The 13,860-nt window shown below is 43.5% G+C and overlaps 1 protein-coding gene across 1 annotated transcript in view; it reads right to left on the reverse strand.

The window, feature by feature from the left end:
* LOC132321028 (ATPase family AAA domain-containing protein 2-like) overlaps positions 1-13,860 on the reverse strand; it is a 28,171-nt gene that overhangs the window by 2,582 nt on the left and 11,729 nt on the right. The window contains exons 7-15 of the mRNA XM_059834634.1: positions 13,712-13,802; positions 12,973-13,282; positions 9,924-10,107; positions 8,219-8,404; positions 6,813-6,945; positions 6,470-6,666; positions 5,031-5,190; positions 4,549-4,671; positions 3,669-3,734 (exon numbers count right to left, since the gene is read on the reverse strand). Of these exons, the coding sequence (XP_059690617.1) occupies positions 3,669-3,734; positions 4,549-4,671; positions 5,031-5,190; positions 6,470-6,666; positions 6,813-6,945; positions 8,219-8,404; positions 9,924-10,107; positions 12,973-13,282; positions 13,712-13,802 (1,450 nt within the window). The remainder of the gene's footprint in view (positions 1-3,668; positions 3,735-4,548; positions 4,672-5,030; positions 5,191-6,469; positions 6,667-6,812; positions 6,946-8,218; positions 8,405-9,923; positions 10,108-12,972; positions 13,283-13,711; positions 13,803-13,860) is intronic.

The raw sequence follows: 13,860 nt of genomic DNA on the forward strand, positions 1-13,860 counted from the left end.
ACCTTCTCTGGTCCATGCTGAACCAGACCCAGCCCCACAGACCCTCCTTGCCTCCCCTGAGCCCCTCTGCTATGTCGGCCTCCCTCCTGTCCAGGATCCCACATGGGACATAGCACCGGCATGAGGCCTGATGGGTGCTGAGCAGAGGGCATCACCCTTGTGCCTTCTGGCTACGGGAGAAAGACAGGAGAAAAACTGTGAGAGCGAGCCAAGTGCTGCCCTTGATCCCTGTGGGAGGAAGCAGGGGAGCCCCGAGGGCTGGCCAGCATGCTGGGGTGTGGGAAGAGCCTGTGGGACTTTGTCCCGCAGCCTCCCAGGGAGGCACGGGGTGTTACCCAATGAACCCTCTTGTCGTATGTGCCTGGAGACATCTGCCATGGCCAGAGCGACCTGACAGGGCTCTGGGAAGACATGGCTGAGACCTCGGTAACTGGCATGAAACACCGATGCCGAGCACAAGACAAGAGGTGGGGGGACGGAGTGGGCACTGGTGTTGCGGTAACCCCAGGTGTGTGTACTGGGGCTGCAGCGCTGCCAGGGTGAGCGCCTTGGGCGAGGATGGCCCGTTGGGACAGTGTCATCAACAAGATATGGATTCTGATGTCACTGAATCCCCGATTCAACCGATGGGTTCTGTTGTCACCAAGGGATGGACTGAGACGTCCCGGAGAGACAGACTGTGATGTCACCTAGTGACGGACTGTGATATTCCCAAGCGATGGATTGTGACCAGGCGTCCCCCACTGCTTATATCTGGGCGCCGAGTCGCACCCAGCCAGCTCGTGCCAGCACTCCAGCTGAGCGAGTTCGCGAGGTTTGGAGTGTTAAGCGAGGCCTTTGGTGCTGGTGTCGTGCTCAGGGAGTTGTTTGTTGCAGCTCTCGTGTCCAACCCCAGAGCCGTCAAAGGATTTTCCCGGCCCTGCCAGCTTCAGGCAGCCGGGGCACCCAGGAGGCACCCTCACAGCAGCAGAGGTGAGCTGTGCGGGGACACCTCACCCTGGGGAGCTGGGAGGGTTTCCTTCTTGAGGGACCTGGGCATTTCTTCCACCCCTCGCCAGGCCACCCAATGACCGTGGCCTCTCTTCCTTTTCTAGTGTGACACCCGCTGCTGCAGCACCGGTGCGAGGGAGCCTCTTGACATCGCCAGCTCCCCCCAGCCCACCGCAGCACATAGAGAGCATGGCCACGGAGCTGGAGAACTGCTGTCCAATATGCCTGGACAGCTGGGACAATGCCGCTTACGTGATGCCATGCCTCCACCAATTCTGTTACGGGTGCATCCTGCGGTGGGCTGAGAGCAAGCCCGAGTGCCCCCTCTGCAAGAGGAGGATCCTCTCCATCGTGCACTCGGTGCGGGCAGACGACAACTTTGAGGAGCATGTTGTCCCACCTGTGGCTTCATCCGTCGTCAGCCACCAGGCAGGAGGAGTTCCTGGCCATCCAGCTGCCCACAGCCCTGCAGCGACACTACCACAGCCTGTGGGGATGGTGTCCAGGGCTTCTCTGGGTGGCCTCCAGCCCAACACCTGGGCATCCCTTTTCCGGGACCACCCAGCTCTCCTCCAGCCCCTTCTGACGTGGGTGCGTCAGGAGCTGGGACGGATCTTTGGGAACCGGCGTTCGCTGGTGGCCATCGTGGAGGACCTCGTCATGCCCCTCCTGGTCCTCTTTGGGCTGGATGAAGACCTACTGGTCCAGCTGCTGGGGGCCTCCCTCCAAAACCGTGCGGCAACATTTGTGCACCAACTTATTAATGTTGCTGTGCGACGGTGCAGTGGGGAAGCCCACCGTCTGCTGGGTCTGGAGGATGGCCATGCTGCCGGGGAGCGGGAGGGCAGCCCCGTGGCTGCCCCCAGCCCCGCTGCCTCCCGAGGAGGGTCTCCCACACCTGTCCCGGCCCCCTCCAGCAGCTCCGAGGGAACCAATGTGGACGACCTCCCCAGCACCTCAGCAGCTGCCCTTCGTGGGGGTCCTGGCAGCCCTCCCTCTGCCCCCGTTCCTATTCCTGGGGAGCAAGAAGAGCCCCCGGAGGATCCCGAGGAGGCCATGGCACATCCATCTACTCCCAGCCGGGGCAGGGACCACTCCCCTGGGGGGCCACGGCGGCCCCCGAAGAGGAGGGCTGGCAGCCCCGAGGCTTCCTCTCCAGCCAAGAAGAGGCCACCCCGCCGGCAGCACTAGAAGAATGCCCCAGGCACTGCCGAAACCGGGGTGGGCCAGCAGCTGGGGCATGTGCCGGCCCTCAAGGGCTGCCAGCCCTCTAAGTCTAATTATCAGGCAGTAAAAGAAAATAAAGGCTTGAAAATTGCCAAAAAAGTCTTGGTGTTTCTCACAGTGCAGGTGGCGTTGCTATCCCCACCCGTGCTGCTTTCTCCCCCTTTTCCTGGGGCTATGCCCACCATTTCCTGGGTGGTCAAACACTGGAACAGTCCTTCTTAGAGCAGTAGTCGATGCCCCCTGCCTGTCAGTGCCCCAAAAAAAGGCATTTGGACAGTGCCCTCCACATGCTTTAACTTCGGGTCAGCCCTCGACTGGTTGGGCAGTTGGACTAGATGATCATTGTAGGTCCCTTCCGACTGGAAATATTTCCTCTCCCCTCCCCTCCCCTCCCCTCCCCTTCTCCCCACCCCCCCCCCCCCCCTCCTAATAAATAGTGTAATCCTCCTCAGGAAGAAAAAGGAGCTAAAGGACCTGTTTGACCTTTCACTTACCATTTGAATCTCCGTCTTCAGAACTTTCTGCTATTTGGCAATCTGGCATTTCACTGTCCTCTCTTAGGTCTGAATGTTCAGAAAGCATGACACTTTTCTTTTCAGAAGCAGATTTAGCCACAAGAAGAACCCTCTCTCTTTCGTTTTCTGACCCAGATTTATTTTCATGCCCATTTTTCTGTCGTTCTTGAAGTACGCTTCCATTTTCTTCCATAGAAGAATCCTGCGTGGACTCAACTTCCGTGCAATCCATGTTAGAAACATGTTCTTCTGGAGACTCTTCCGCACTCTCTGCTTCATTTTGGTCTTCTGGAACTTTATTCTCTTTATTGAACTAAAATTTCCTCCTCTTTGCTGCGATACTTGAAGACGCTTTGTTCTTTCTGCGTTTCCTTTTTGACATCTCTACAAAGAGATATCAGAAAAAGTAAGCCAAAACATTACCAGAACAGTTCTTCCTTCAAAATCCAGCATCCTCATCTTACTTGACTTACAAGGAAAATTATCAAAGGAGCTCAGGTAACATTGTCTGTCTCCCTACATATGTCTAGAGAAAGAGTTGCAAGTTAATGAGGTCAATTTGCTATTAGATTTTAAAAAGCCAGCTACAGAATTTCACTCACAAAACCATCAGCTTCAAGATTTTATGAGCAGAAAATTCTTACTTTATATAGGAAGTATTACCAGAAAGCAAAGTTATTAGGTGAAGTTGCTTACTGTCTTACTACGTGAACTAATATAGATGAACAGAAAAGCATTTGGAGACGAGCCCTTCTTCAAATCGGTTATAAAGCTGTAAACTTCAGAAGCTAAACACATGTTGGGCAGAGTTAAAGAGACAATTTTAAGGGAATATTTGCTGGAGAAAAATTTGCCTGTGAAGACTTACACCTCACACGCTTTCTGTTAACCTTGTTTAAAACAAACTTAGCATTTTTGCCTTCCAGAAAAACCCACCGTTCTTTGTATCGACGGAGTACTGCACAAAGCGCATGGGTGAAGTCAATGGCAAAATTCCTAGTCCTGTTATGGAGACCAGGAAAGTTCACACCATGTCATGCGTTTTAGCCGAAAGAGACCCAAGTCCCTTTGTTCCTTCATGTCCTTTTCACAGGAAAAGTGAGGAAATAATTGTCTTTCCTTTACATATCTATTATTATTGCTCCCCTATTTTTCTGCCCTTTCCCCCTTCAGTTGGAAATCACACTAAGAGGTGGCATAGATTTTAGCATTTGAGGGCAGGGAAGGGAAAAATACTGTTTCTCATAACTAAAAGCTAGTTGAGTATTCAGAAACTGCCATGTACAACATTTTTGACTTCAAGAGAGAGCAATTTAGGAGCCGTTAAATGTCAGTTGGGTCATCAAGTCCAGTGTCTTACAATGTAAACCATCCACTGTACTTGAACTTCATAACTCTATCGAATGAATGACCTCTGGATTTATCTCACGTTTTGAAGCAAATTAAAAACACTGAACGCCTCTGGCACGAAGAACCAGGCATCACAGAAACCTGTTATGTCACAAAACCAGAGAAGGTATCAGTGACTTTAGCACCTTCTCCAGGAAAGTCTGAATAAAATGCAACTTGCCTTCAGAGCACGGTGTACTGGAATCTACAGGCGCTGCTGGCATCTTCATCTTTTCGTTACACTTTGGGTCTGTTTTCTCACAGCCAGGAACATAGTTCTGCTTTGGCATTACACGGTAGTAAGGCGGAGCATACTTTGAAGAGCTACAACCTTGCAATAAAGAACAGATAGCAAAGAATTGTGTCTTGCATTGTTGGTTACAAATACCGAGACAAGTCTTAAAATCATTAGCGTCAAAAACCATACCTCTTTTCTTGCGAGATTCTTGAATTTCTTTACAGCGTTGTTCAAAATCTTCATCCATTTCCTCTCTCACGATGGCATATGCAGTATCTCTCAAAGCACAAGCTCTGTGCCTAATGAGACGATCTGAAATTTTACAGTCAGAACTGAGTCTTTTCTACCAGCTGATGAAATCCTTTCTTTTGATTACTTATCGAAAGATTTTGCTCTTTTCATAGATAGGTTCTGAAGGGTTATCTCAGTGAATATTTTCAGCATAACAACATAAAAGTTAATCATTAAAGCAAAAGCACTAGTTACTGATCAACACTTCTATCACAATTTCTTGTCCAAGTAGTTTAATGCTCCAACATTTACATCCTGGCAAGAAATGCTCTCTGTGGATGTTTAAAATGATCTAATTCCAAGTCTACTGTCCACAGATGACGTTTATCAATTTATACATTTTTAATTTTTCCAAATGAGGGATAAAAACACATTCTCACCTCCAGGGTCTTTATCTGGGTTGTACTGTAAAGCATTGCTGCAGATTAGATCGATGTCTTTTAGAAAATCTCCTGCAGTTAGGTACTGGTGCAAGTCAATCTTCGAGAGAACTGCCGAAAGGTCCATGGGCTGTTTAATAACTGCGTCATAATCAGGTACCTACAAATGAAATATGCGTGTTCAGAGATTTAACACAGTATCTACCAACATTAATTATTTTAATAACGTAAAATAAAGGACTTCTTCAAAACCCCAAATATTTATGACACATCCAAAGATATGGAAATTAACCAGTTAGTTGCTTGAAAATAGAAGGGCTATTTCAACTGGCTTTGAAGAGACAGACCAGAAGAGGGAAAAACAAGAAGCAGGGAGGTCAGAAGCACGTGTGGGGCAGAGAAGGGAGCAGACACCCAGAGTGGGATTCATTTCACTTCGCTTCAGAAAATCACAGCAAAGAAAGCTTTCTCAGTAGAGTCACCCGAGATTCTCTTTGTTGTTGGCGGGAAGAAAAAGGTGCAGGAATGCACCTTTGAAGTATCTGTCCTAGGCATCTACTTTTGCATGAGATAACTGGACCGAGAGGTGCCGATTTCTTTACTCAGACCATAAAAGGAGCCTAATGACTAGTATAGATGAGGACATCTAGGTTTGTTTAGGTTATTTACATCTCAGAAACTAGAAGTAAAGGGAAAGACAAGTCAGTGGATGTTTAGGGGAACAGGACTTTGCTGAAATGCAAAGCTCTATTAAAACGACAGCTGACTTCGAAGTATATGCCCCTGGCTTAGACTTATTCAATACATTACATGAGAAAAAAAAAAGACAGAAGCGTATGGGAAGAAGAAGAAACCACACAGCCCTTATGGTTGATCTTATACGGAGGAGCCCCAGATGAAACAGAGAATAGAATCTTAGAATTTATTTTAAAAACTGCTGTTCTTACTCCTGTTCTCACAGAAACTACTGACAGTCAATTAAAGAGCTTTAGGCTTTATTAAAACAGTCCTATAGATACTGTTTATAATTATAAAGAAAGAGATCTCTCTGCTTTTCAGTGCTGTAACATGCCTACATGTCAAAGCCTTTTCATGAGTGAACTGTGTTGGCAGTTGGTCTAACTGGCAGTTGGTCTAACTGGCAGTCGCTCTAGATGATCGTTATAGGTCCCTTCCAACTGAAATATTCTAAAGTTCTGAAGGCATTGCAGAAGGAACCCGGGGCTTTCAGTGAAACTCAAATAACAGACATTTGAGGGCCTCAAGGAGTCAGCAAAAGTAAAAGCAAACTTCCTGCTTCTTGAAAAATCAGAATAGTACAGTCCTAAAAACAAAGACAAACCTTCCTATAAAGAGCACACAAACTCTGAGAAATATAAACACGCAGAAATTATGAATACACCCAGATAAAATGGTATTACAGATCAACACTAATTTACCTCCTCTGGGTCGACAGGCTTTGTAAATGCTCTGAAACGTCTGTCACCGGCAAGTCTACGAGTCACATCCCTTAAGAAAATCCTCAGTTCACGCAATATATCCTCCTCCTGCTCCTCCAGCTGTCTTATTTCTTCCTCTGTCAGCTGTGGAGGCTTAGGCGGTGGTGCTACAGGCAGTACTTCCAATGTCTGCCAAGCTTAAAAGAATCAGAAACTTTTAGTCAATTTACGGTACTCAAATACAAGCCTATGAAAAATTATTGATAGAAAATTACCACCAAAGCAAATGCTGTAGAGCTGTTAACTTACAGTTAGCAAAGTTTTCTATGTAGAATATCCTCACCTGTCTTAGTTTTTGATGCAGGAGGTTTAGCAGTTTGATTTACAATTAAGTCCTCAAAAAATGTTCTTCTTTCTTCCTCATTAGGCAACTGGATTTTGAACACTTCATCATCATTAATAAACAATTCTTTTATCTAAAGCATGAGGAGAAAAGATATTTCAGATGTAAGGTCACACAAATTCATGTTCTGTTCCAAAAAGATGAGTGCCTTTCCAAATTAAACCGAATAATCACCTTGATAAGACAAACTGTGAAAAGGTATCTTCTTGGCCTTAAAAGGCTGGATTTTCATAGGTTAGCATGGCAAATTAAAGTATCTTCTGTAAGGAACACCTCTAGAGTTAAAGCTCAATGAAGGGACCCTATGATACACTGATAAAGTGCTGACATTCAGCACCTCCTAGACTGCTTATTTTGTATTTACCTGCCTTGCCGTCCTTTAGTTTGAATCTTTATGGCAGCTATCGAAGGAACAGGCAGGATTCAGGAGACAAGTGTGGGCTTTTTTGGTAAGGTGCTGTGGGTTTTTTTTAAATTAATTTAAATGAGGTGTCTAAAGCTGCACACTTCCAAGTTTTACTCCATTTTTCAATCTCTACTACCAGAAAGTATGGAAGGAATTTCAATACTTATTTTAGAAAGAATTTATTAACCGTAGAAGAATTTCTGTAGAAAGTTAAGCCCTTTCAAAGCATTTGATGATAAACACATCTAGGCAACCCCCTCTCTCCCCCCCAGTAAATGAGACAAAATAATCAGAGCAGCATATTCACATTTTGAACACCTTCCTTTAATGCACACTCTCAGATACCTAGAAAGCTAAGCACATACTCTTACTGAATTTTGTTAAGAAATACAACTAAAAATAGATTTCCAAGTTACTTAAACAGAAGTTGGAACTTAGCTTTCTGATTTGTAAAGCTTTCACTGATATGAAGAAAGAAATTGAAATTTTTAATAAAGAATTTAAATTTGAAATTACATTCCATCATTAAGAGTGTGACCATCGTACTTTCTCTGTAAAACTATCTTTCACTTTTCAGTAAAAGTATCTTTTTCCCATGTACATTTCAAGCACCGTATATTCTTGACTAAGTACATACCTAACAATCTTGAAGTCACTGGAATTATTGTCTGAAGTAAATGTTTATGTCTGTCTAATAAGCATGAGTGTGTGAGAAGGGGGAAAAAGTTGGGTCAAAGTCAATCTCTTTACTCAGAAAACACTTTAGGCAAATGCTTTCAAGCATTGTTTTGTCTAAGCAAATTTTAAGAGACCTGGTTAGGGTGCCTGAGTAATAACAGTATGAATTTGCTTAAGAGTGCACAGTACTCCAACGTTTAAAGGATTTATAAATTAACAAAAAACTGACTAAAAAAAGTAAGAAAAGTATCAACAGAAATACCTCTTCTGGGAGATCTGCATGACACACATCAGATGTTGCAAGCAGCAAAACTGGAGCAAATGCTGGAATGTTCTGCAGTAGTGTTGTAAAAGTAGCTCTCAATGTAGCTCCAGCAGCCTCCCACCACAAATGGATATGTGGAATATAAATGATACTTGGTGCTGTTCTTTGTGCTTCTCGCATCAACTGGTAAAATGAAAGCTTGGATAAGAAAACTAAACCATGTAGAACAGGCTAATAAATAACTACGTGTCAGTCAAACTATCTTATGAAATAGGAGCACATGCAGCCAAAACATCAAAACAATCCAACAAACAACAACTCCTTAACAATAAGGTAAAATTTTCACTTTACTCAAATATGGACATTGCTACACAGCCAGAAACTGACCTGAATCTCTGCCTGATTTCAAAACTACTTAGGTGTAAGGTAATGCCTAAAGAGCCTTACAACTCAGCTGCTGTGGTGGTGTGCCTGAAAAAACAAGACTAACCCTTGAGCAAGATGTATTAGCCTGGGTAAATCACTACATGACTCTGACTGCACCATTTTCAATTCAGAGTGCGCACATATCCAAGTCAGCACAGTTTGAAGAAGCAAAGACCTATGTGAAAAGATGAGGGCTGACACTGTGAAAGAAGCCTGGTTACAATTCATAACTTCACGTACATTTTATAAGAGGTGACCAGTCTGAACAGCTGCCTGAATAGCTAAATCACTCACAGCCTCTCATTATCAATCAGACCAGATTACGTGCTTTGGAAGACCACAAGCCATTGCCTACAGATGGTACCTCGATCACAGAAGAGGACATGCATCTACCACATGAGGGAAGCGGCAACAGTCCTTTCACATGACAAATTTCTCCGTGCACCCTTTCAGATTATCAATATTCAGGGAGTTCCTGTCACAAGATGGGAAGTGCACGTGGTATATCCAGGCAGTGACTAGACATGCTAGTTATATGACCGCAGGTGCAACCATCACATAACACAAAAGGAATTGTTCCTCTTATGTGACAAATGAGTCTCCAGTCATGTAACATGTCCATCCTTACTTGTAGAGCTCTCAAATGCTGCTACTAAAGGTGAAAATATTTTAATACAGTGATGTCAAACAATGAAAGGGATTTCCTGCCTAAAAGTAAAAAGGAAAACAGCACTAAATCTGCTTATATTTAATTTCTAGTATAAGAAAAACAAACGTAAGCGTTCCATGAATTTTAACGCTTTTCCTGCATATACTGCAGCAGTACAAGCTGTATATGTATATATAAAAAAGAAACACTTCTTTTCCCCAAAAGCTTGATTGCCTTACAAATATAATGAAAATGAAGGTTACAAAAAGTGCATGACAGGCAGTCAGGCTGCTGCAGAGCCATCTACTGGGAGCACAGATTCTTAAGCAGCCATGAAAACAACTTTCTGGATCCCACCGAGATGGGGAGGACTTCTTGCTATAAAGAGGGGTTTATTAGCAGCACCTCCCAGCTTCCCAAGCTGCTAGCAACATCCTCACTTTCCATTCCTTTGGAATGAAAGATACGGCCACATGTAACATCCTCATTTGGTATCATTCGATCTAGCAGAAAAGTGGCTTTTCAGACAGAAGTAAACCTAACAGCACATTCAAACCAGGCCACCTCCATTAACAATGAATTTTGCTTACTTTACTAGTTTATGAGATTAAAGAGAAAAAAAGGTACCTGTGCACATGTTTCTTCCGATGATGTGATGCTAACAAACAGAACAGATAGGTCTAGTGTATAGACTGGAAACTTTTCCAGGGCATGTATTACTGCAGGTGCCAAATGAGAAGCTTGCCCGTATCCTGGCTCTCCAACTAGTAAGAACCGTGGCCTGCAAGATGTTGGCTGGTAATAAGCATTTCTAGAACAGGAAGAAGAAAACAAGTTTAAAAATGAGGTGATGAATAGGCACACAGAGGATAAGGTTTTTTCCTATACACCTTTCTTTCTTTTTTTTTTCCCTTTCGGTAAATACTCTCCATGTTCCAGCAAATAATAAGCTGGTCTGTGATCAGGAACACTGTCAAAGCCCATTTTCTTTTTAAAAAACTTGTACCATACCTCCCTTAAGAAATCCTGCCAATCCCCAGCATGTCTGCTGTTCCTTTGGCTGGGTTAAGTAACGGCTCTTAAATCATACAGGGGGACTGTCCAGCTAAATACACATGTGACAACTCATCAGTAACCCGATTTGGGGGAGAATAACAACTCTATCTCTCAGCACACGCCTATCTGGATCTCCTCACTGCCCGTAGACACTGATTTTCAGTAGGTCTTGAGTTTAAGTAGCTGTGAGATCTCTACATCTGTCTAGTTTAGCTGAAATTTGGCCATAGTTACTGGAGATAGTGGGAAGGAAGGAGTAGAACAACATTTCTAGAAAAAAATTAACGTGGGCACTGAAACACATTAGCTGTATCTGAAGAAGTACACAGATGGACTGGTTAAATTACAGCAGTACACTCAATATGTATTAAGATGTATATTTATTTTATTCAGTCATTCTAATGTTTCATCTTTGAATTGTCTATTAATTTCCTAGTAATCCTGCTTTACTAGCATGAAACACATTGGTGAAGAGCATTCGTTTTTTTCCACCACAATACTATTGTACCTTTGCTGGCTGAAGTCAAAGATCTAGAGACCTAACCAAGCTCAGCAGGTCAGAAGATTTTCTGGACAGCGCAGCAATAGAAAGTGAGAAAAATAACTGACCCACCAGTGACGACAATAATCTGTTTTTTCAACTGTCAGCTTATATGACTTCCACATTAAAATGTTAAAAAGTTAACATAAACTTAGTTGGTTAAAGGTACAAAATGCAGACATTGTTTAAGTTTTTCTCACAGTGTTTTAACAAACCATTTCTCAGTTCTGTTTCTGCTACATAATTCGCTACTGGTTTAACAATCTTGGAAATTAGAAGGGCAAAAGATGTCTACACGAATCTGTAGGGTTTTTTTAGCTAAAAGGACAGGCAGCACGTTTCTTTGGTCTTGAGTCTTTCAAGGAATGCCATGGATTAAATCAACACATTCTAATAGTCTGTGGACCACTTTGACTTAGGAAAAGAGGGCTGGGCCATTCAGTTTGATGGGTTATGGCAGTGTACTCCATTAGAACCTCAGTACCCAGCTGGATCTTCACGCTTACTTCTTGCAAATATTGATCACCCCCCCACACCCCTCCCCTCTACTTCTTCATCTACCACCCCTCACACCAAAACTGTTTACAGACACGGCCATCTGAATAATGCAAACATAAAGGGACAAATATGTACCTGCTAAAATTGAGGAATTTTTCCTTTTGTCTACCAGGCATTTCAGGAGTTGGCTTATCTTCAAAGATTGATGGTGATTCCTCATCACTGTCAATTGCATAATTTCTTAAAATATGATTTAAACTGTCTGAAAGACAAGAGAGGTTTGTTAACTTTCCTGAATAGTCCATATCTTCCTCTCACATTAATACAGCTTCTAAATCAGTGCTGGAGACCCCTTATATTGTATTTCTTCATTTGAGGGCACATGCAGAATGTTATTTTCTGAAGAGTTTATCCTACCACAGATCTAAGGAGATTGCACAAGTCTCTACAAAGCTGTCCTACATCACATGATTTGCATAAGGTATTCTCTCTCTGTTGGTGAAAACAACAGGAGGTTTCTTCCTTAGAATAAAGATGATTAGGAACTTCTGTAGTTCCTAGGCACCTGAAGAACCCAACAAGGCCACTTCCTTCTGGAGCAGGTTCCCCCACTGGATGTGGGGAAATTAAGTGAATGTGGTGGCCACAGACTTCCCTTTGTCTAGGACTAGTGAGTCAGAATATACAGACCAACACATCTTCTAAATAAGGCTCCTCAAAGATCCCCGAAGGAAGAGATCATGAAAGGCCAACAACGGAGACGGGATGCAATTACCAATCCGTTAGCCTCTCTGCTTTTATATTGTTGGTGGGTTTCTGCCTCTTTCACCAATGCAAACAATCTACCAGCTCTACTGGGAGTAATACTGGCAGGATATTCTCCAGGGATTAGGATAATAACTAACTATTCATGGATCTCCGTTAATCAGGAGTGCAGCGAGTTTATCAATTTATTTGCTGTCACCAACCGACAGACAACTTGGTCAGGGTTGATGCAGTCAGGAGTGTGAGCTCACATACGCTATGCAAGCCAAGCCCCAGAGTATACGTTACTGAAACATTCTGATCTCATGTGCAGGCGTACAGTGTGATCCACAAACATTCAAATTAGGAGACTATGGTTAAAAATCACGATAGCTGTAACAATATTTAGCTTAAACCACTTATAGTTGTATTGTGGTTCTGACAGTCTTCACAGGAATTAGAAGCATTCATGTAAAAATGCCCTCTCCCCCCATTTAAACATTTATTTTGAAAGAGGTGCCTCACACATTAAACCTTAAATCCATCTCTATGAATGATAAACACGATATTAGCTACTGTGAGAAACAGGGTGCTCTAGGAGAGAATGCATAGTTCTCTCCTATGTATTGCGAGTCATTCACAGCTCCCGTCCAGCACTTCAGTTTAGAATCCAGAATAAAAACTATGCACGATATTCCTGAAATAAAGGCGTGCATGTGCATATTATAAAATCCTACTGTCATTATGGCTGAGAGGTTTCTGTATGTTGATTGCACAAATCGGAAGTTTTTGCTTTGGCAGAAGTTTAAAGAAGCAGCTACTATTGTTATACCTTGCTGTTGGCCCTTCTTTAGAGCAAGCTCTGCGTGGGGAAATACTCTCTGCAAGGCTTGTAAAATTCTTGCTAGTGTGTTTTCAAGCAGTGGTTTTGAAATAGGTGATAGTGCTCGCCCAGGTGAAGCCACAGCCCTCCGTGAAGCTGGAACAGTCTTCTGCATAGCCATGACAAAATCCTTCGCTGTTATTTTAATAGAAGCAATATCTAACTGCAGTTTCTCACTGCTTTTGTATATTTGAGGATAGCGGCGGCGCAGAGCACAGAGGGCAGCTTCAGCACATAAGCATTTAATATCAGCACCACAGTATCCTAATAAACAAAACAAGAATCAAATGTTGTGTCAGTCTCAGGCAACACAGAAGTCAAGGCCAAGGTTTCCAAAGTGCAACACTGAAAGACTTTGTATGCAGCTAAAAATTAACAGGCTAAGAGATAATCCAAAGCATTACCGAACTGCAGAGAAGTTTTGTTACGTGGCTCGCAGCCTGATACCCTGCGCTTATGAAGCGGCCTCCTAATCAGAACTTTAGTCCTGAGGAAGAGGCCCCAAAGCTCTTTAATGTTCTGAGAGACAAGAAGAAAATGACAAGAAAAGAAGCATCTAACTTTGTTTGCTCCCAAGGCGTGTCAGCTGCCTCACTCTGCAGCAAGGCACAAGAGCTCGGGTGCTGCCGGGTACAAGCTCAGATTCCTTAGGACTCAGTCACGTGCAGGGACTGACTTTGTTTTCAAGCTTACCAACACATTTTTCAGCTAGCTCTTCAAGAAACATGTCCAGTGGCTTAGGGGTCCAGTCTCGTGTGTGAATCTTGAAAATATCTTTTCTAGCCTGGAAACAAAATGGTTGCATTTTGGTTTGTCCTAAGTTTTCTCTTAAAAATAAAAAA

Source organism: Gavia stellata, unplaced genomic scaffold (assembly GCF_030936135.1).
Source record: "Gavia stellata isolate bGavSte3 unplaced genomic scaffold, bGavSte3.hap2 HAP2_SCAFFOLD_38, whole genome shotgun sequence".
Classification (NCBI taxonomy): Eukaryota; Metazoa; Chordata; class Aves; order Gaviiformes; family Gaviidae; genus Gavia; species Gavia stellata.